The sequence below is a fragment of the Gadus morhua genome, chromosome 21 (genome assembly GCF_902167405.1).
Source record: "Gadus morhua chromosome 21, gadMor3.0, whole genome shotgun sequence".
Classification (NCBI taxonomy): Eukaryota; Metazoa; Chordata; class Actinopteri; order Gadiformes; family Gadidae; genus Gadus; species Gadus morhua.
This window is the reverse complement of record NC_044068.1, coordinates 3701874-3717797: the sequence shown is the minus strand read 5'-3', so window position 1 is coordinate 3717797 and position 15924 is coordinate 3701874. Positions and strand designations below refer to the sequence as shown.

At 46.1% G+C, this 15924-nt stretch overlaps 3 protein-coding genes and 1 non-coding gene across 5 annotated transcripts in view; all 4 read left to right on the top strand.

Moving 5' to 3' along the window:
• The first annotated feature begins 354 nt into the window (after window positions 1–354).
• On the top strand, window positions 355–3351 carry stx11b.1 (syntaxin 11b, tandem duplicate 1). Its single transcript, XM_030345965.1, has 2 exons — window positions 355–647; window positions 1452–3351. Exon 2 carries the CDS (start codon window positions 1464–1466, stop codon window positions 2367–2369), a length of 906 nt encoding a protein of 301 aa, XP_030201825.1. The 5' UTR covers window positions 355–647; window positions 1452–1463; the 3' UTR covers window positions 2370–3351.
• A 322-nt stretch (window positions 3352–3673) lies between these two features.
• On the top strand, window positions 3674–6091 carry LOC115534761 (syntaxin-11). Of its 2 annotated transcripts, none has more exons than XM_030345966.1 (2): window positions 3674–3854; window positions 4768–6091. In XM_030345966.1, exon 2 carries the CDS (start codon window positions 4773–4775, stop codon window positions 5667–5669), a length of 897 nt encoding a protein of 298 aa, XP_030201826.1. In that variant the 5' UTR covers window positions 3674–3854; window positions 4768–4772; the 3' UTR covers window positions 5670–6091. The 2 variants fall into 2 exon arrangements, with proteins under 2 accessions (XP_030201826.1, XP_030201827.1); XM_030345967.1 differs by having other exon boundaries at window positions 4755–6091.
• A 1064-nt stretch (window positions 6092–7155) lies between these two features.
• trnal-uaa (transfer RNA leucine (anticodon UAA)) lies at window positions 7156–7238 on the top strand. Its single transcript has one exon. It is a non-coding gene; the product is annotated as a tRNA-Leu (tRNA).
• Window positions 7239–10738: 3500 nt separating this feature from the next.
• The window catches only part of LOC115534407 (tyrosine-protein phosphatase non-receptor type 14), a gene marked incomplete in the record, with an annotated part of 36713 nt that continues 31527 nt past the window's right edge, over window positions 10739–15924 (top strand). Inside the window, 1 exon segment of the mRNA XM_030345388.1 lies at window positions 10739–11438.

The window sequence follows — 15924 nt, the reverse complement described above, 5'->3', positions numbered from 1 at the left end:
TAGCCTTCTTTTAATGTTGGCACACTGCCACAACTCAATGTGTGTGTCTATTTCTGCCATGCCACCACTCGTGAACAGGCTCTCCGTTTAACCCCCCCAAGTCGTTCATTTCCATTTTCATTTTTTTTTGTTGACAAACTAGCTGACGACCCTGTGCGTAAACGCGCGCCAGTCTTTGTACTTTTGGGTGTGACGCCCCAATCAGTGACCGTCACATGGACCGATGGTCTCTCAAAGCAATTGATACTGGAGTCCCTTCCTCCCAAATACCTGGGTTTCACACAGTCCGACGAAAAACCTGCTCGACAACCGTGCGTCAAACCGAGCATATAAGACACCACTGTCCCAGGCGCAAGCACGCTAGTCAAATGTCGTGTCTAAATATAGAGGTTTCTTCCAGTCAACGTCAAAGAAAACTCAAACTTACTCGGCTGCATTCCATCATTTTGGTCACCTGATTGTTGCGCAAATCAGTGTTGTAGCAGTGACGGTAAACCACAGGTTGAAAACGAGTTTTTGTGCTCTGCGCTTGGCCATCTCTTTTAGACGCGTCTCCTGACTGAGATTACCATGGAGAAGCCGTGCTGAGCCGTGCATGATGGCGCTGTACTGAGTCTGACATTGAACATCCCAGCTGATGAAAACAGGTAAGGCTTGAGGAGAGAATGGGCTTTACTTTGGTCTGTCATTAGGCCTTCCTAATTTGTAGAATTCTGGCTTTACTAATATTGACACAAGACGCACAATATATAGAATATTAAATATGTTAACAGTAGGCGTGTGTGTGTGTGTGCGTGTGTTCCTTCGGTGTTTCATAATGTAACTATGAAGTCAGGTAGTTTAGTGATAACCTTAATGTTCTAAGTAATAAATACCTTTTCATTTATGTAGTACTCTTTTAAAGGGCAAAGTCTGAGCAAAGTTTCGAAAAACATAATAAAGCTTAAAAGGTATGAACCTTTAATGAAAACGAGTTTGGTGAGGGAAGCCACCTTGCTTCGGACAACCTGTCAGACAAGTGGAGGATGTTGGGTGTGTTAGATGCTAAGGAAGAATATCACACCCAAGAAGGATTTTTAAATGGTGTGACTGGTTGGATAGACAGACATGGCAATCATGCATCATCGCAACAGGTTTCTTTACTGGGGTTGTCCATATAAACTCTATTCAAATAAATTCAATGTTTGTAAGAGCCCTTATCATCTTAATTACTTTGATACAATCGTGTGCACGCCAAACCCTTTGTGTTCATTAGTATTGAATCAGAAGCTGGCAGGCTCCCTTATTGTTATTAGCAACCATGTAGATCATTATACAAATCAAAGTCATCGTTCTCCCCAAGCACACTTTTAAGTCCTGACATGTCCACAATTTGGATGAGGTCACGACATTCACACGTTGCATCTAATACAAAAAGTGTTACTCAACACCGTCCCGTCCCTGTCGCACAGCCCAGGCCTGCCATGAGGGACCGACTGAGCTTCCTGCAGGAGCTGTCCGACGGCCAGCCGGAGGCGGTGGAGCAGATGGAGTACGCCGAATCCTCGGCCGCCTCCGACTCCTACAGCAACGTGGACCTGGAGGACCTCCAGTCCGTGGCGGTGGTGTTTGACACCAGCCAGGACCTGGACGAGGTCCTGGGCAAGGCCCAGGAGGTCCACCGCGAGGTGCAGCTCATCCGGCTGGAGACCAAACGTCTGCGGGAGCAGAACGCCCGCGTGCTCCAGGGCACCACGCGCATGAGCGCCATCAAGCGCGACGCCAACGCCATCGGCACGGACATCAAGCTGCGGGCGGAGGGCGTGCTGCAGAAGCTGCGCGACATGGACCACGAGGCGCGCAAGATGGAGGAGGAGCACGGCGCCAACGCCGCCGTGTCCCGCATCGCCCGCACGCAGTACGCCTGCCTCAGCAACGGCTTCCGGGACACCATGTTCGACTACAACGAGGCGGAGATGAGCCACCGGGAGAACTGCAAGGCCCACATCCGGAGGCAGATGGAGATTGTGGGCCGGGAGACGACGGGCGAGGAGGTGGAGGAGATGATCGAGACGGGCCAGTGGAACATCTTCGGCGGCGAGCTGCTGGCCGAGGGGAAGACGGCGCGCTCGGCGCTGACGCAGATCGAGAAGCGGCACCAGGACCTGGTGGAGCTGGAGACGCGCATCAAGAACATCCACGAGATCTTCCTGGACATCGCCCTGCTGGTGGAGGAGCAGGGACCCATGCTGACGTCCATCCAGAGCAACATCCAGAAGACGGACGGACACATCCAGGAGGCGCTGATGAAGCTGGGCCGGGCCAAGAGGCACGACAAGAACAACCCCTTCAAGAAGATGTTCTGCGGCTGCTTCCCCTGTTATAAATAAAGCGTGATGGAGCAGGTGGTGGAGCAGGCCCGATAGCCTCCTGATGGGTCAAACCATGCTAAACCTAATAGGGGTGAACGTCAAAGTACTGTGGTGTTTGCCCCCTTCATTAAGCTCTCAGGGGTGTTGATTAACATATACACGGCACTTTACACGAAGCTGTCAAGAGATGTTTAGGTGTCCAACAAAGATGATCGCAATATTATGGTCCAAACCCAATGACGTTCATTGTGTCCGATTTAAGTAGGTATTTAAAATGGTGTCTGTAACGTAAGGGTTTGAATTCATAGAATTCTACTGATTTGGGTTTAAAACTTGAATGTCAATAATCTGTTTGTGGTGCTAAATCGCATCAATAATATTATTAAAGCTGTGTTTGTTTTGTACTATTACCGATACAATTCGCAGTTCAGCAACACCCGAATAAACCTTCATATTGTAAAAACTGCACATAGGTTGAACTTTCGCTAAGCACGGACAATGATATCAACAATGCAACAAGTGATACTGATCCACTGATAATATATTTAGCATAATTAGAAGCACAATATGTATGTTATTTCTTTGTACTCAGGTGTCATTTATCCTGCATAAATTATAAAATGACTTCATTTGTTTGTCTCTGTGTGAATGGGAAACTAATTCTTCCAAATCGTAAGCCTCATAGCATATTTCAAGGAATTGAGCGTCAATATTGCCTTAGTCAAATAGATGACGAATCCTATCTTAAGCTGATAGTGATTATAAAATGTAAAAGGAGCTCTGATTGGCCTAGGATATAGCCAATGAGACACCGCAAATCAGCAGCATTAGGAGAGTGGAGTTAGGTTAGATATCACAATTTGGCCAAAATATGACTCAGGAAATTGAGGATCATGATATGCATGAATGTAAATGAATAATTCCACAACTCAAATAAATTATGTTATTATTATATGCTGCTTTGAATTGTGTTCACAATAAATAAAAGAAACTGAAAATTAAATGCCGTCTACAATTGTCATTTCTGTCAATGTGCTGTCTCAGTTTTCATATACACACATATAATTCAAGTATACTTTGTTCTACTAATTACCCCTAAGCCAGTCCTTATTCTATTACCACAGGTGGACATACTTATTAGGCCTATACAACATATTCTAAACATATTCAAGCTGTTTGGATAGATTTAATTAGATAAGATTCCTAAGATACTTTCAAAAAATAGTTGCATCCTTTTAGGGAATTCCTGTGCGGTCAATGAGTCACCTGTCATCTGTCCCATCCCCTAGGTAGGCGTGGCTGTCATCACTTCTGAGCAGGATGCGGGTGAACCACATTTAGTTGTCAGGCACTGAATGGATGCTCATGTTTGTCTGACTTGGACTCTATCCTGAAACCTCCATGGTTGGACTAGGTGATTTGTGTGACCAACCCTGACCCTAACCCACATGGATGAGTTAAAATAATAATTATTTGGATCCTAAGGAGGAGGCTCAAAAGAAGGTAAGACACGTAATTACAAGTTGTTATTAAAGTATATGCTTTCACTTGCTCAGGTAAACGCTGTAGTCAAACCTGTTGGCAGGTAGGTCATTAATAGGTGCTGCCTTAAACCACATAGCAAATGGTGCTCTGCTGATGAATCAGTTCCATGAGTAAACAATGAGTTTCACATTAACTTATCAAGGTAAAGGCCTCCACCTTTTGTATGTGTTTTCACACTTATATTTCCATTTCACATATAACTTATAAGAATACTGAAGATGTGGGTTCTTTCAAATCATACAATAAAAAAATTATTTCTATGTGCTAAAAAGACGATGGAGGTTATCTAAAACAACCAATGTATTTATGAAATACATTTCCTCTTTAGATCAACATGTCAACATGTCAACAAAGAAAGTTTGCTTCCTTGTTCCTTAAAAAAAACATTCCTTGCTTCCTGACAGTATCACTGACACAATGCCTTCTATTTAATAGAACAATGGTTTCAGACATGTTTCTATTTATTGTTTGCTTGGTTAGAGTTAAATTACAAATGTGAAAAAGGAGTGTCTGGGGTTTTCCAATTAAGTAATGGGGCACGTTCCATTCCTTAATTTGAAACATCACCGTGACTCATGAACAATTCCTGTTCTGGATCTGAATTTCTGTAAAACCGAATCACAGCTTAATTGACAGCTTGCACGGTCTTCCTGTCGCTTATTGCTTTTGCTGTATCTGAAATCACTATCTGTAGGTGAGCCTTATGAAACTATTAATGTATTATGAGATATGCCATGACATGACCGCTGTGCGTTAATGATCGGGATCACAATAACTAAAACCCAGGTGTCCTTTTCTAATGCAGTACATCACCTGGTGACCCCAGGAAATACGGCCAATCATTTTAATTCCCTTCAGCTTCATTTCACAGGCAGGATGAGGGACCGACTGGAGATGCTGCAGACCATCCGGGAAGAGGAGTGCGACTCAGAGTCTGAGCTGTCCTTTCCGGACTGTGACTCGGAGCAGCTCGACTTTTCCCAAGAGGCGGTGGTCTTCCGGGACCCCGACGACCTGCGCGGCGTCCTGAAAGAGGCCCACTCCCTGCGGAAGGAGGTGACCCTGCTCCGCCTCGAGGTGACCCGGCTCATCCGGCACAACGAGCGCTTCGGCACCAGCATGCGCCGCCTCACCCTCCTCAAGCAGGACTCGGACTCCATCGCCAGGGGGATCCACCGCCGCGGCGAGGCCCTTTTCGTCCGGCTCAAGGCTCTGGGGGAGCGCAGCCGCGCGCTGGAGGAGCTGAAGGGCCCCGACGCGGCCCTGAGCCGCATCGCCACGGGCCAGCATTGCGCGCTCAACCGGGCCTTCAAGGGCATCATGGACGACTACAACCGGGCCGAGGAGATGCAGCGGGTCAAGTGCCGCGGGCGGCTCCAGAGGCAAGCCTCCATCCTGGGGACGGACATCAGCGACGAGCAGCTGGACGAGGTGGTGGAACAAGGGGGGAAGGGGTGGGCCGAGCTGTCCCAGAGTCTGCAGACCGACGGCGCACGCACGAGCCGCCTGGCACTGTGCGATATCAAGGGCCGGCACAGGGAGCTTGTGGAGCTAGAGGCCAGGATAAAGGAGGTGCATGACCTGTTCCAAAACATGGCCATGATGGTGGAGGAGCAGGGGTGCCTGATCAACAATATCGAGAATAATGTGGGTAGAACGCAGGAGTACGTACAGGAAACCAATGAACACATCAAGACGGCGGTGAGGTTCAAGCGGAAGAACCCCTTTAAGCACTGCTGCCCTTGTCTACCATGTTGGCGCCCGGTTGTGTAGAGCGACATATCTTCTTATACCTCAGAAGTGCAATGTATTTATGATTCTTTTTACGTAGTTTGATATGGTAAGGGAAGTCAGAAAAGGAGCGTCTGCAAAGACACAAAATACTACATTTAGTGTTATATTTGTGGATGGTCATATCAAATCAAATACTTGGGACTGTAAAGTCAGCTGTTACATATGAACTCATGAAGGAGGTTTCATCGGTGAGGAGATAGCGAAGCACAGAAAGATACAAGCCCATACTAATCAAGATGCCTTATTTATATTGATTGTCACATATTGTTTTACATTAATGCTCTGCAAAACACAAAGACAGATTCATAGCAATATGTTTTTTTTATTATCCAAACAAATGAAGATGAAAGATGAAAAAGTTATTCTTGTGTTTTCTGAAATTGAATAAATCCATCGTGTTGTCTCAAGTCTTCCTTGTCTTCTTGAACTCAACATTATAAGCAAAAAACGAATGAGGGCAGACAAAATTATCTGACAGAAGGCCCAGCGAGCGTGAAGGGTTCTGGTCCAATTCCACAACACACTGCACACAAGTGGTTTTTAACTTGTCTAACCTGAACTCCCACAAGTGTGATTTGTCTCTGGGACCAGAACAGAAAAGGTGTTCGCGAAACACCAGGGGTGTATCACTGCAGTACACTACTTTACTGACTCAATCAAAGCATCATGTTAGATAGATTACAGTGGGGTTCATCACAACTCCATCTACTGCTAATATACAGCAAATCACTACCAGGAGACCTTAGGTGTATATCCTGCGACAGGTCTTTTTTGACCAAGGTCTTCTACCGTGACTTTAAATGACCTTATGTTACTCAGACAAGATTATACAGACATCGAATCCCAACATGGACACAACACTAAAGACCGTGATCATAATGTCGTTTAGGGCAATGACTGACCCCTGGTTCGATACGAATGGTTCACCCTTTGTAAAACAATAGTGACATAAAATGTGTTGGCCAATCCATAAGCATAGAGTCATTGAGACATTGAGAAGTTAAAAGGTGAACTTACAGAACTTACATTGTGCATTTGCGTGTTACATTGTGCAGTAGCCTGCATGCCTGCCGCATGCAGGCTACTGTTTCGTATAATCTCAGTGACATTCAGTGACATTAAATCCTCTCCTCATTTTAGCCGTCCATCTTCTAAACGCCGGCTATTGAGAAGGAATACGCTAATATATCGGATCGAACTCGTTAGCATAGTAAGCTAACGACCAGGCTAACCGTTAGTTTACTACGCTAACGAGTTCCGACTGTTGTGTGTGGGTGGCGTCTCCTACCGGCTGCTAGCGTGTCGTCCCCTCGACAGGTCGTGCTGGCTCATCTACTCTCTTCAAATACTCACCGTGTACTCCAAGGGGGAAGTACATTGAATAATATATCATAACTTCATGGTACACAGTACAGTAGTACCACTACGAATCATTAGCGTATAGCTCCGCCATGCCATTGTACGCACCAGGATGGCCGAGTGGTTAAGGCGTTGGACTTAAGATCCAATGGACATGTGTCCGCGTGGGTTCGAACCCCACTCCTGGTAGTCGCTTTTTGCCGACCTACTCGTCTGTTATAGATGGAGGTGGACGAGAGTTACCCAGATTGAATCTGCGCGGCTACGCTCAGATCTGTAGGCTGATTCTTAACATATTGAGAACACAACAGAACGAATTAAGACAGCATGATGAACGACCAACTCATAAATCCACCTTGTTTCGTTTATAAACATCATCATTCACTCACTCACATCATTCAATTTCGAGGGTTTTACTTTCAAAACAGCAGTGATGATGTGAAGGAAGACTCTCGTAACCTGGAGGATTAAGGATAAAGGATAGTATGATATTATAAACTTTGAATTGTGAAGGTGATACAATTTAACTTTTCTCATTGGATGGCTGTCCCAGCCCGCCTCCTACCGGTGGATGCTGGTACGGTTGGTCCAAGTGGATGTGGAGCAGGTATAGCATAGGTATAAATATACACACATTATAGCTTTAATTTAGGAAAAAGCTTATCTTTTCCCAAAAAAGTCCATAGTCAATATGCAATTTTTCTTTCAAGCGTATAAGTCACTTTTCTTTCGTTTCAAGTAAACCGTGCAGAGCCGGGTAGTCTGCCTGCTCCGGTTCCTTCTGGGAGAGTCGCTGCCAGCCACCGGGCAGGGCGCTGTCAGGTGTGAGGCAGGGGAGTCGTAATGGAATAGTACTGTTGAAAGAATTACAATTCTTTAGAAAGGAGTTAAATGTGATAAAGACACTACCACAGAAGAGGGCGCTAGAGGACTTACTCAGACTTATTCGGCTTCGCGCAGTTTGCACATTAATGCAAACTATTCATTGTCGGAAATCCATCTCTTAATTTTGATATGTGATCTACCGTTGGCTACCACCTATAAGTATAATGATAAGTTGGAATAATAGGAACAACTATTATTATAACAACTATTATTATAATTATAAAAGTAAATACCTGCACATTGCAAATAATGAGTTGTGAAGACACCAGAACATTTTTGGGTGTCTTGACCTTGCTCAGGTGGGTGGTCTCTAAACCCAGTGAGAACACCCAAAATACAACTGCCTCTATTGGTCCAGTATCCATGGCAACACTGCTAACCCAAATTAAAACATAATGGTTGATATATGTGGGCCTATTTCTCATTTACCTGTGACTAATCATTTCATCCCTGCTGCTGATGACCCCAGGAAAGTCTTTTAAAGTTTTGGCGTGCTTAGCCTAATGGTGATCAATATTTAACTTGACCTAAAAGTCACGCTTCATTTGGTCTTTACATATTATTTGGAATTACCTCAGGGGCAGATCACACAGAAACGCGTTGCAACGCTTACAAAAAAGCCCAACGCAGATCGCTTTGAAAGGACCACTGCTCTGAGCATTTTTGTGTCATACCCTAACCGCTAAACCACGATAGCAGAAGCGTCAAGATAAGGCTTCATCAAGGACCGGTCTCTGGAAGAGGAGATCTAGAGATGGCGGGGGTCTCTAGGGCTGTCCTGGGTTAACTTCTCACCCACTCAGTGTCCCACGCTGGTATTCACACTGATAACCTCAGAGGAGAGGGTGAGTAAGGATATCCGCTCTGAGGAAAGCATTTTCTGGCACCCGAGAGGCCAGATTAATACCTTATCATTTTGTCAACACTACACTGTTTGTCAGCTATCTAGCCTGCTCATCTTTGTGCAGTGCCACAAGTCCTCCACTTGTTCGAACCTCCTCACGAGGTATAACGTATCAGGGCTGCGATGGAGTTAGCCCGTTCTGCTCTTATTATGGAGTGTATCATCGCACCAGGTCACGTTGGAGTTCGGAGCCTTCCCCAGGCCTGAGAAAAAGCCGGGTTTGCTCTCCGGAGCTGGACCTCATCCACCAGGGAGGCAGGGAGGGCCCAGTAGGGGCCACAGGAGAGATCAGCACCAGAGGCACCGGGAACGGCTCCATCCAGGCCAGAGAGCCCCCCTCCCTCACAGCCCGGGACCCTGGAGGAGGTGGGGTTCGTCATAAGTGACCTTTTCCTGACAGCTCTCCCAGGATCTTCCTGCTTCCCTCTCGGTTGGATGATTAGCACAAGGATGCTGTTGCCCCCGGGCTTCATGGGACTGGGCTTTTGGCTAGGAAGAAGAAGGTAGTAGCAGGACGCAGGAGGAAGTAGCAGGTAGTAGCAGACAGTACTAGGAAGTAGTGGAAAGTAGCAGGAAGTATCAGAGGGAAGTATCAGGCAGTATCAGGGAGTAGTAGTAGCAGGAAGTAGCAGGAATTAGAAGAAGGTAGCAGGAAGTTGCAAGAAGTCACAGGAAGGCAGTTGAAGCCTCTGGTAAAACAAGCTGACCCTCTTATAGATTAGGGACGGGTTACATTTCGATACGGTTATTTAGGTCTTTATGGTCCGGGTTTTATAGATAACGTGTTTACTTTGATTTGCCCAGGCAAGATAAGAAGGCTCTTGGAAATAAATGAAATCTTTCTTTGGAGTGTGAATTGCTTTATTGCGGATTATGGCATGTTGGTTGTTCGTTATTCAAATGTAGGCTACTTTTTCATTTTGTTGTTGCATCTTCTGTTTTTTCTAAACGTGAGTCCCTCTCCAGAAGATGTCACTAATGAGGTCCATGACCCCAATGTTTGCCTGCATTACATTTGGTTCAATTCTGGACAGTCTTTTTGTATCTTGTCAGTTTTTCATCACTAGTTTATGTCACCCAATGCTATGTATTTCTAACATGCCACCAATAGAATAGCATATAAATATTATACTTCAATGTTAACATTTGCATAAAGCCATCGATTTCTTGATGTAAAACGTTTCCTTATTCCCGGGATAATGTCATCAAACCATTTATAACCTGCATGGCAAGGTATTTGATTGCATCCCATAATAACCACAATCAATTATTTGGATACCAAATGGCCAAATAACACTTGATTTTTTTAAATGTTTTTTAAAGGGGTTCAATAGGTCGAGAAAGCTTGTGTAATGATGATTAAATGCACAATGGCTTAAGGAGTAGCCTGAGTAGGCTACCGTAGGCCTAAAGGTACATTTAGTAGTTACTAAAATTAGGAATTAATCCTCAACCATGAGCATTTCAATAGGCAACGTTTTCATCAGACTGAGAGAACTTGGGTGTAATTTGTGTGTTGGCCAACAGGCGCCGCCATTGAAACAAGTACGAAAAAACTGAACACATCGTCACACAAAGTTTGAGAATACGACAAAAAGTTTAAACTACATCTTTATTATGCTTGAGTGCAAGCTGGCTATTATGAGGCATTTTATGAAAAATAATGAAAGCTATCGTTTTTCGATGGATCAAATATTGCAATCATCAAATGCATACAAAAATGAAGTCGAACGTTTCCACATCCCCCCCCCCCCCCCGTTTTCTTTCATCCTCCAAAGGCCCCCCCTGCCAGTCCACACGCGTAGCAGCCCCCTCGGGTGTATATTATACAAACGAAGGAGAGGGAGGGAGGGAGGGGGCATAAATATCCAAGGGCAACTCCTTTGTCCGCAGTTTTGTCACCTCACCCAACCGTAAAGCGCACTAAACGAGCCGCTTCACCCGTTAGCTCTGCATTCCTCCCATTCCTCCCTTCTGATGTCACAGGAGGAGGGACGCAGCTCTCGGACCTCTGAACCCCTCTCTCCCCCTCTCTCTCTCTCTCTCTCGGACGTCCCGGGGGCTTCACTCGGCCGGGCTCACTACAGGCGTACTAAGAGTGGCTCACTAAGAGAGGCTCACCAAGAGAGAGGCTCACTTAAAGAGAGGCTGCACACTAAGTGAGGCTGCACACTAAGAGAGGCTGCACACTAAAGTGAGGCTGCAAAGAGAGGCTCACTCAGTGTACCAGACGAGCTCCGGGAAAAGGAGAAACGGTGTTTTCCCCCCTGCATGCCTACATTAGGAGTCCTCCTCCTCGGCAGGCCGTTGTGTTTCTGAGTTCTCCCCCGAGCAGGGCAGGCAGCTCGGAGACGTGGAGGAGAAGGAAGGACGGAGTGGGCGATTCTCTCTGCTTTGCTGACTTTTCCCGAAGTCGGTGTGCTTCTCTTTTCCAAGTACTTTTCGGGGATTTTTTCCGCGTGGCCGGGATTTAAACCGAAAAACTAAAAACCGAGGATTATCACTGCTAAAAAAAGGGATTCTAAGAGGTTCACCTTCGGCTGTCTCCGGAGTCTTTCCACGGAACACAGCAGAAGTCAGCATGTAGCTCTGGATTACGGGTTAGTGTTTTGCTACATCATTTATTCAGTAATAGCCATCTTGGATAACTGTTTGGAGCGGGGATCGAACCCGTGTGGGTTATCCAGCGCCACTGTTCGCAGGGTTTCAGCGGGGTTGGTAACAGTAAGAGAGGGAGCGAAGGCCGTGCAACCAGCCGTCCACGTATGGGACAATCCCACCAGCCCAAACGGCAGCATTCCAGGGGTCTCGCTGGTGGTTTGAGGGCAAGTCACGACCTGTGTCTACTATGTAGTGAGTGCTCGGCTGCTAGGAATACAGATGTGGCTGTGTGTTCAGGGAAGAGGTCGGGAACACTATACCACTTTATGCTCGTTGCGTCCTAGGGATGTTGTCTATCACTAACCCAGGTACGCGCTACAGGAGGAAGTGCCAGGGCACAACTGGAACAGTGTGTGTGTGTGTGTGTGTGTGTGTGTGTGTGTGTGTGTGTGTGTGTGTGTGTGTGTGTGTGTGTATGAATGTCTATTTGTGTCACGATGTGTGTGTCTGTGTGTATATGCGTGTGTGTCGTTAAAAATGAATACATGCATCATATAGCGCTGCCGTCAGTTCTCCCATCGACGCAGTCACTTGACAGGCGTTGACACGCGCATTTCAATGCCGCCGTTGTGTGTGTGTTTGTGTGTGCGCGTGCGTGTGTGTATGTTCCTCCACGTGCGAGTGTGTGTTTGTTAAAGATCTGTTGGCATGCACATAGTATTACCACCATAACTGTAAAAGGGATAGTATGGTGTAGCATTGCAACAGGAGGCGCACACACTCGCACACACACACGCGCACGCACGCACGCACACACGCACACACGCACACACGCACACGCGCACACAGACACACACACACACACGCACACGCACACGCACACGCACACGCACACACACACACACACACACACACACACACACACACACACACACACACACACACACACACACATCTGGCGCTCTTTATGAGCTCAAACGTGTGCTGGGTAAATTACATGTCTCTGAAGCAAGTGGTCTGATCCTGGGAATATTATACTGCAACTGAAAAAACGTGGAGCAAAAAGATTACATAGTAATATGTTAGGTAACTCCTTATAAAATATAGTTGCATGATACGCATGCAACAAAACAATAACAATGCATACTTGAATGTCTGAGGATAATTGGCTATGAACAGTGGGGATGTTATATTGTTGTGCTAGAAATGGTAAGGCATGTAACTAGTTAATAATCAGTGATCACAGTCGTTGCATCTCTCATGGTGCTTCTCTCAATGTGCCCATGTGGCCTAGCTCACAGGTTTGCAGTGGTTGTTGTTGTAGCTGTACAATGATACCAGCCATCAAAACTCAATAGAGGGACACAACATGTGTTTATAGTGTGGTATAGTACGATATAGTGTGGTATAGTGTGGTATAGTGTGTTATAGTGTGTTATAGTATGTTATAGGGTGGTATAGTGTGTTAAAGTGTGGTTTAGTGTGTATATAGTGTAGTATTGTGTGTTATTGTGTGGTACAGTGTTTTATTGTGGGGTATAGTGTGATATAGTGTGGTATAGTGAGGTATAGTGTGTTATAGTGAGGTATAGTGTGGTAGTATGGTAGCGAGGTGTAGTATGGTGTATATGTGATGTGAGTCAAATACATTTGTGATGGTGTGGTGGTGCGGTATAGCAGGGTGTATATTACACACCACTGGTATGGTTTGGTATGGTTTGGTTTGGTAAGGTTTGGTATGCTGATGCGTGTATGTGGAGAAAGATGTAATGATCTCCTGCTGGTTGTGTGAGCTTAGCTCCCGGGCCTTCGCAGTGACAACAACAGAGAGAGGGACGACGTGTATAAACCTGCCCTCACTCTCCCACACTCCACCCCGGGCACACACACACACACACACCCACACACACACACACACACACACACACACACACACACACACACACACACACACACACACACACACACACACACACACACACACACACACACACACACACACACATAAACACACAAACATAGATATACATACACAGATATAAACACACACACACACACACACACACACACACGCATAAACACACAAACATAGATACACATACACAGATATAAACACACACACACACAAACACACACGCACACACACGCAGACACACACACACACACACACACACGCATAAACACACAAACATAGATACACGTACACAGATATAAACACACACACACAAACACAAACGCACGTACACACACACACACACACACACACACACACACACACACACACACACACACACACACACACACACACACACACACACACACACACACACACACACACACACACACACACAAACACACAAACACTTAGAGACATTAGACATGCACAGACACACTTGAGCGGACCCTAACCCTCACCCTAGCCGCCATCCACTGGTATCCCCCACCAGTAGAATAAGCCCCTTCACTGGCCACCCCCAGCAGCTCAGCTCTGCCTCTGATTGGGCGACAGAGCAGGCCGCTGCAGAGGCCAAGTTGTTCCTTTACGGGGCGAACGTGTTCCAAGGTGTGAAGGTATTTCTCTGCCGGCGATGTTGTTACCGTGCTACTACCAGAAGGACTGGTTGTAAACAGTAGATGGCCCGACGCATGGCGGGCCCTTTGATGGTGGTGTTAAAACCACAGCGTGCATTAAGGCCCCGTTTTGGGCCCCAGGCTGGAGCTTTTAAAATCAGGGGACTTTTGAATGGATGTGTATGCATGTCAGTGTGTGTGTATACGTACTCTGTGTATGCATGTTAGTGTGTGCAGAGGTACTGTATGTATGTGCATGCCTGTGTAGTGTGTGTTTGTGTGTGTGTGTGTGTGTGGGTGTACTGTATGTGTATACTGTTTGTGTGTGTGTTTGTGTGTGTCTGTCTGTACTGTGTGTGTATACTGTGTGTTTGTGTCTTCGTGTGTGTATACTGTTTGTACAACTTTGTGATTTCATTGATTTTTTTGCCGTGTTTTAACCGTTAACTGTATGTGTTTCTATGTTTGGATTGTTTACTGTGTGTTTGTGTTTGTGTGTTTGTGTGTACGTGTGCGTTTGTGGAGGACAACTTTGTGATTTGCATGCGTTTTAGGAATTTACTGTACGTGTGTGTTTGGATGGTTTACTGTGTGTGTGTGTGTGTGTGTGTGTGTGTGTTTGTACTTTCACATGCTCTTATGTGTGTGTTGTGGTTCCAGGACAGGAAAGGAGGAGGTAGGCTGCTTGGGGTGGGGGTGGGGGCTGGGGGGGGGGGGTCATGGAAAAAGTGAACAGCGTGCTGCTTTGTCACTGGAACAGCCATCGCTGGACGGGCGGTCCCAAACTGCTGTTGAGGTGTGTGTGTGTGTGTGTGTGTGTTCTGAAGGGAGGGAGGACAGGGTTGGAAGGGGAGGAGGGGGAGGGGGGGTGGCTATCAGTATCCCAACTCGTGTTTTTTCATAATCTTATGTCCATCCCTATTGCCTCCCCCCTCTCTCCCCCATCCCTCCCCCCCCTCTCCCCCATCCCCTGCCAGACAGCCAGTGCCATCTGTAGCAACATGATAAGAGCATGAGAAAGCGGTGTGCGATGTCACCGTCACTTCTCCCTCTTCCTCTCTCCCTCCTCCTCTCTCCCTCCCCCTCTTCCTCGTCCTCCATCCTCCTCCCCCCTCCCTCCCCCCATCCCCCTCCTTGATGGTCCCCTGAGTCAGGTTATCTCGCCCTATCCCAGTCTTAACTCTGACGCACTGTTGACCTCCCTTGCTGGGAAAGTGTTCCACCCAATACACTTGTGTGCATGGACAGGTATGGTACGGACTAGGGCCCGACCGATATTGATTTTTGAGTGCCGATGCCGATGCCGATTATTTTCAGAGAAAAATTACGATTACGATTTAATCGGCCGATTAAAAAAAAAAAAAAAAAAAAAAAAAAAAGCATATAAAACGTAGTTTTTGATACCTTAAATATACTTTAAACACTTTTGACGAATATGTGAATTGAATGCAGAACCTTTGAGTGTTTTAGAATACATTTACAGTCAAAAATGAGTGTAATGTAAAATGTAAAATAAATAACTAACTCCCAATGTGCTGCGCTCGTGAGCAGTGACTAACATGTGCGTGCTGAGAAGTATGGTCTCACCGTTAGTCTACAGTATAACAAATTAACATGGCCTGGGACCTAAAGAAAAACAGGCACAACATGCTCAAACAACGCGTCTTGTGTACATTGGTGAGGTGAGCGCGCAGCTGCCTGAGCGAGCGTGCTTTCATGTTGTACGGTAAAATTCAATCTCCTCTTTTTTACTCCAGCTAAAGTTGTTAGTTAGCAAGGCGAGTAGGAGCGCAATCTGCAGGATACTAAGCGCAATAGCATAAAAAAAAAAATAAAGAAAAAAAATAAAATAATCGGTTGTAATCGGCGTCTTTTTGGCCGATGCCGATTATTTTCAAAAAGGCTATAATTGGC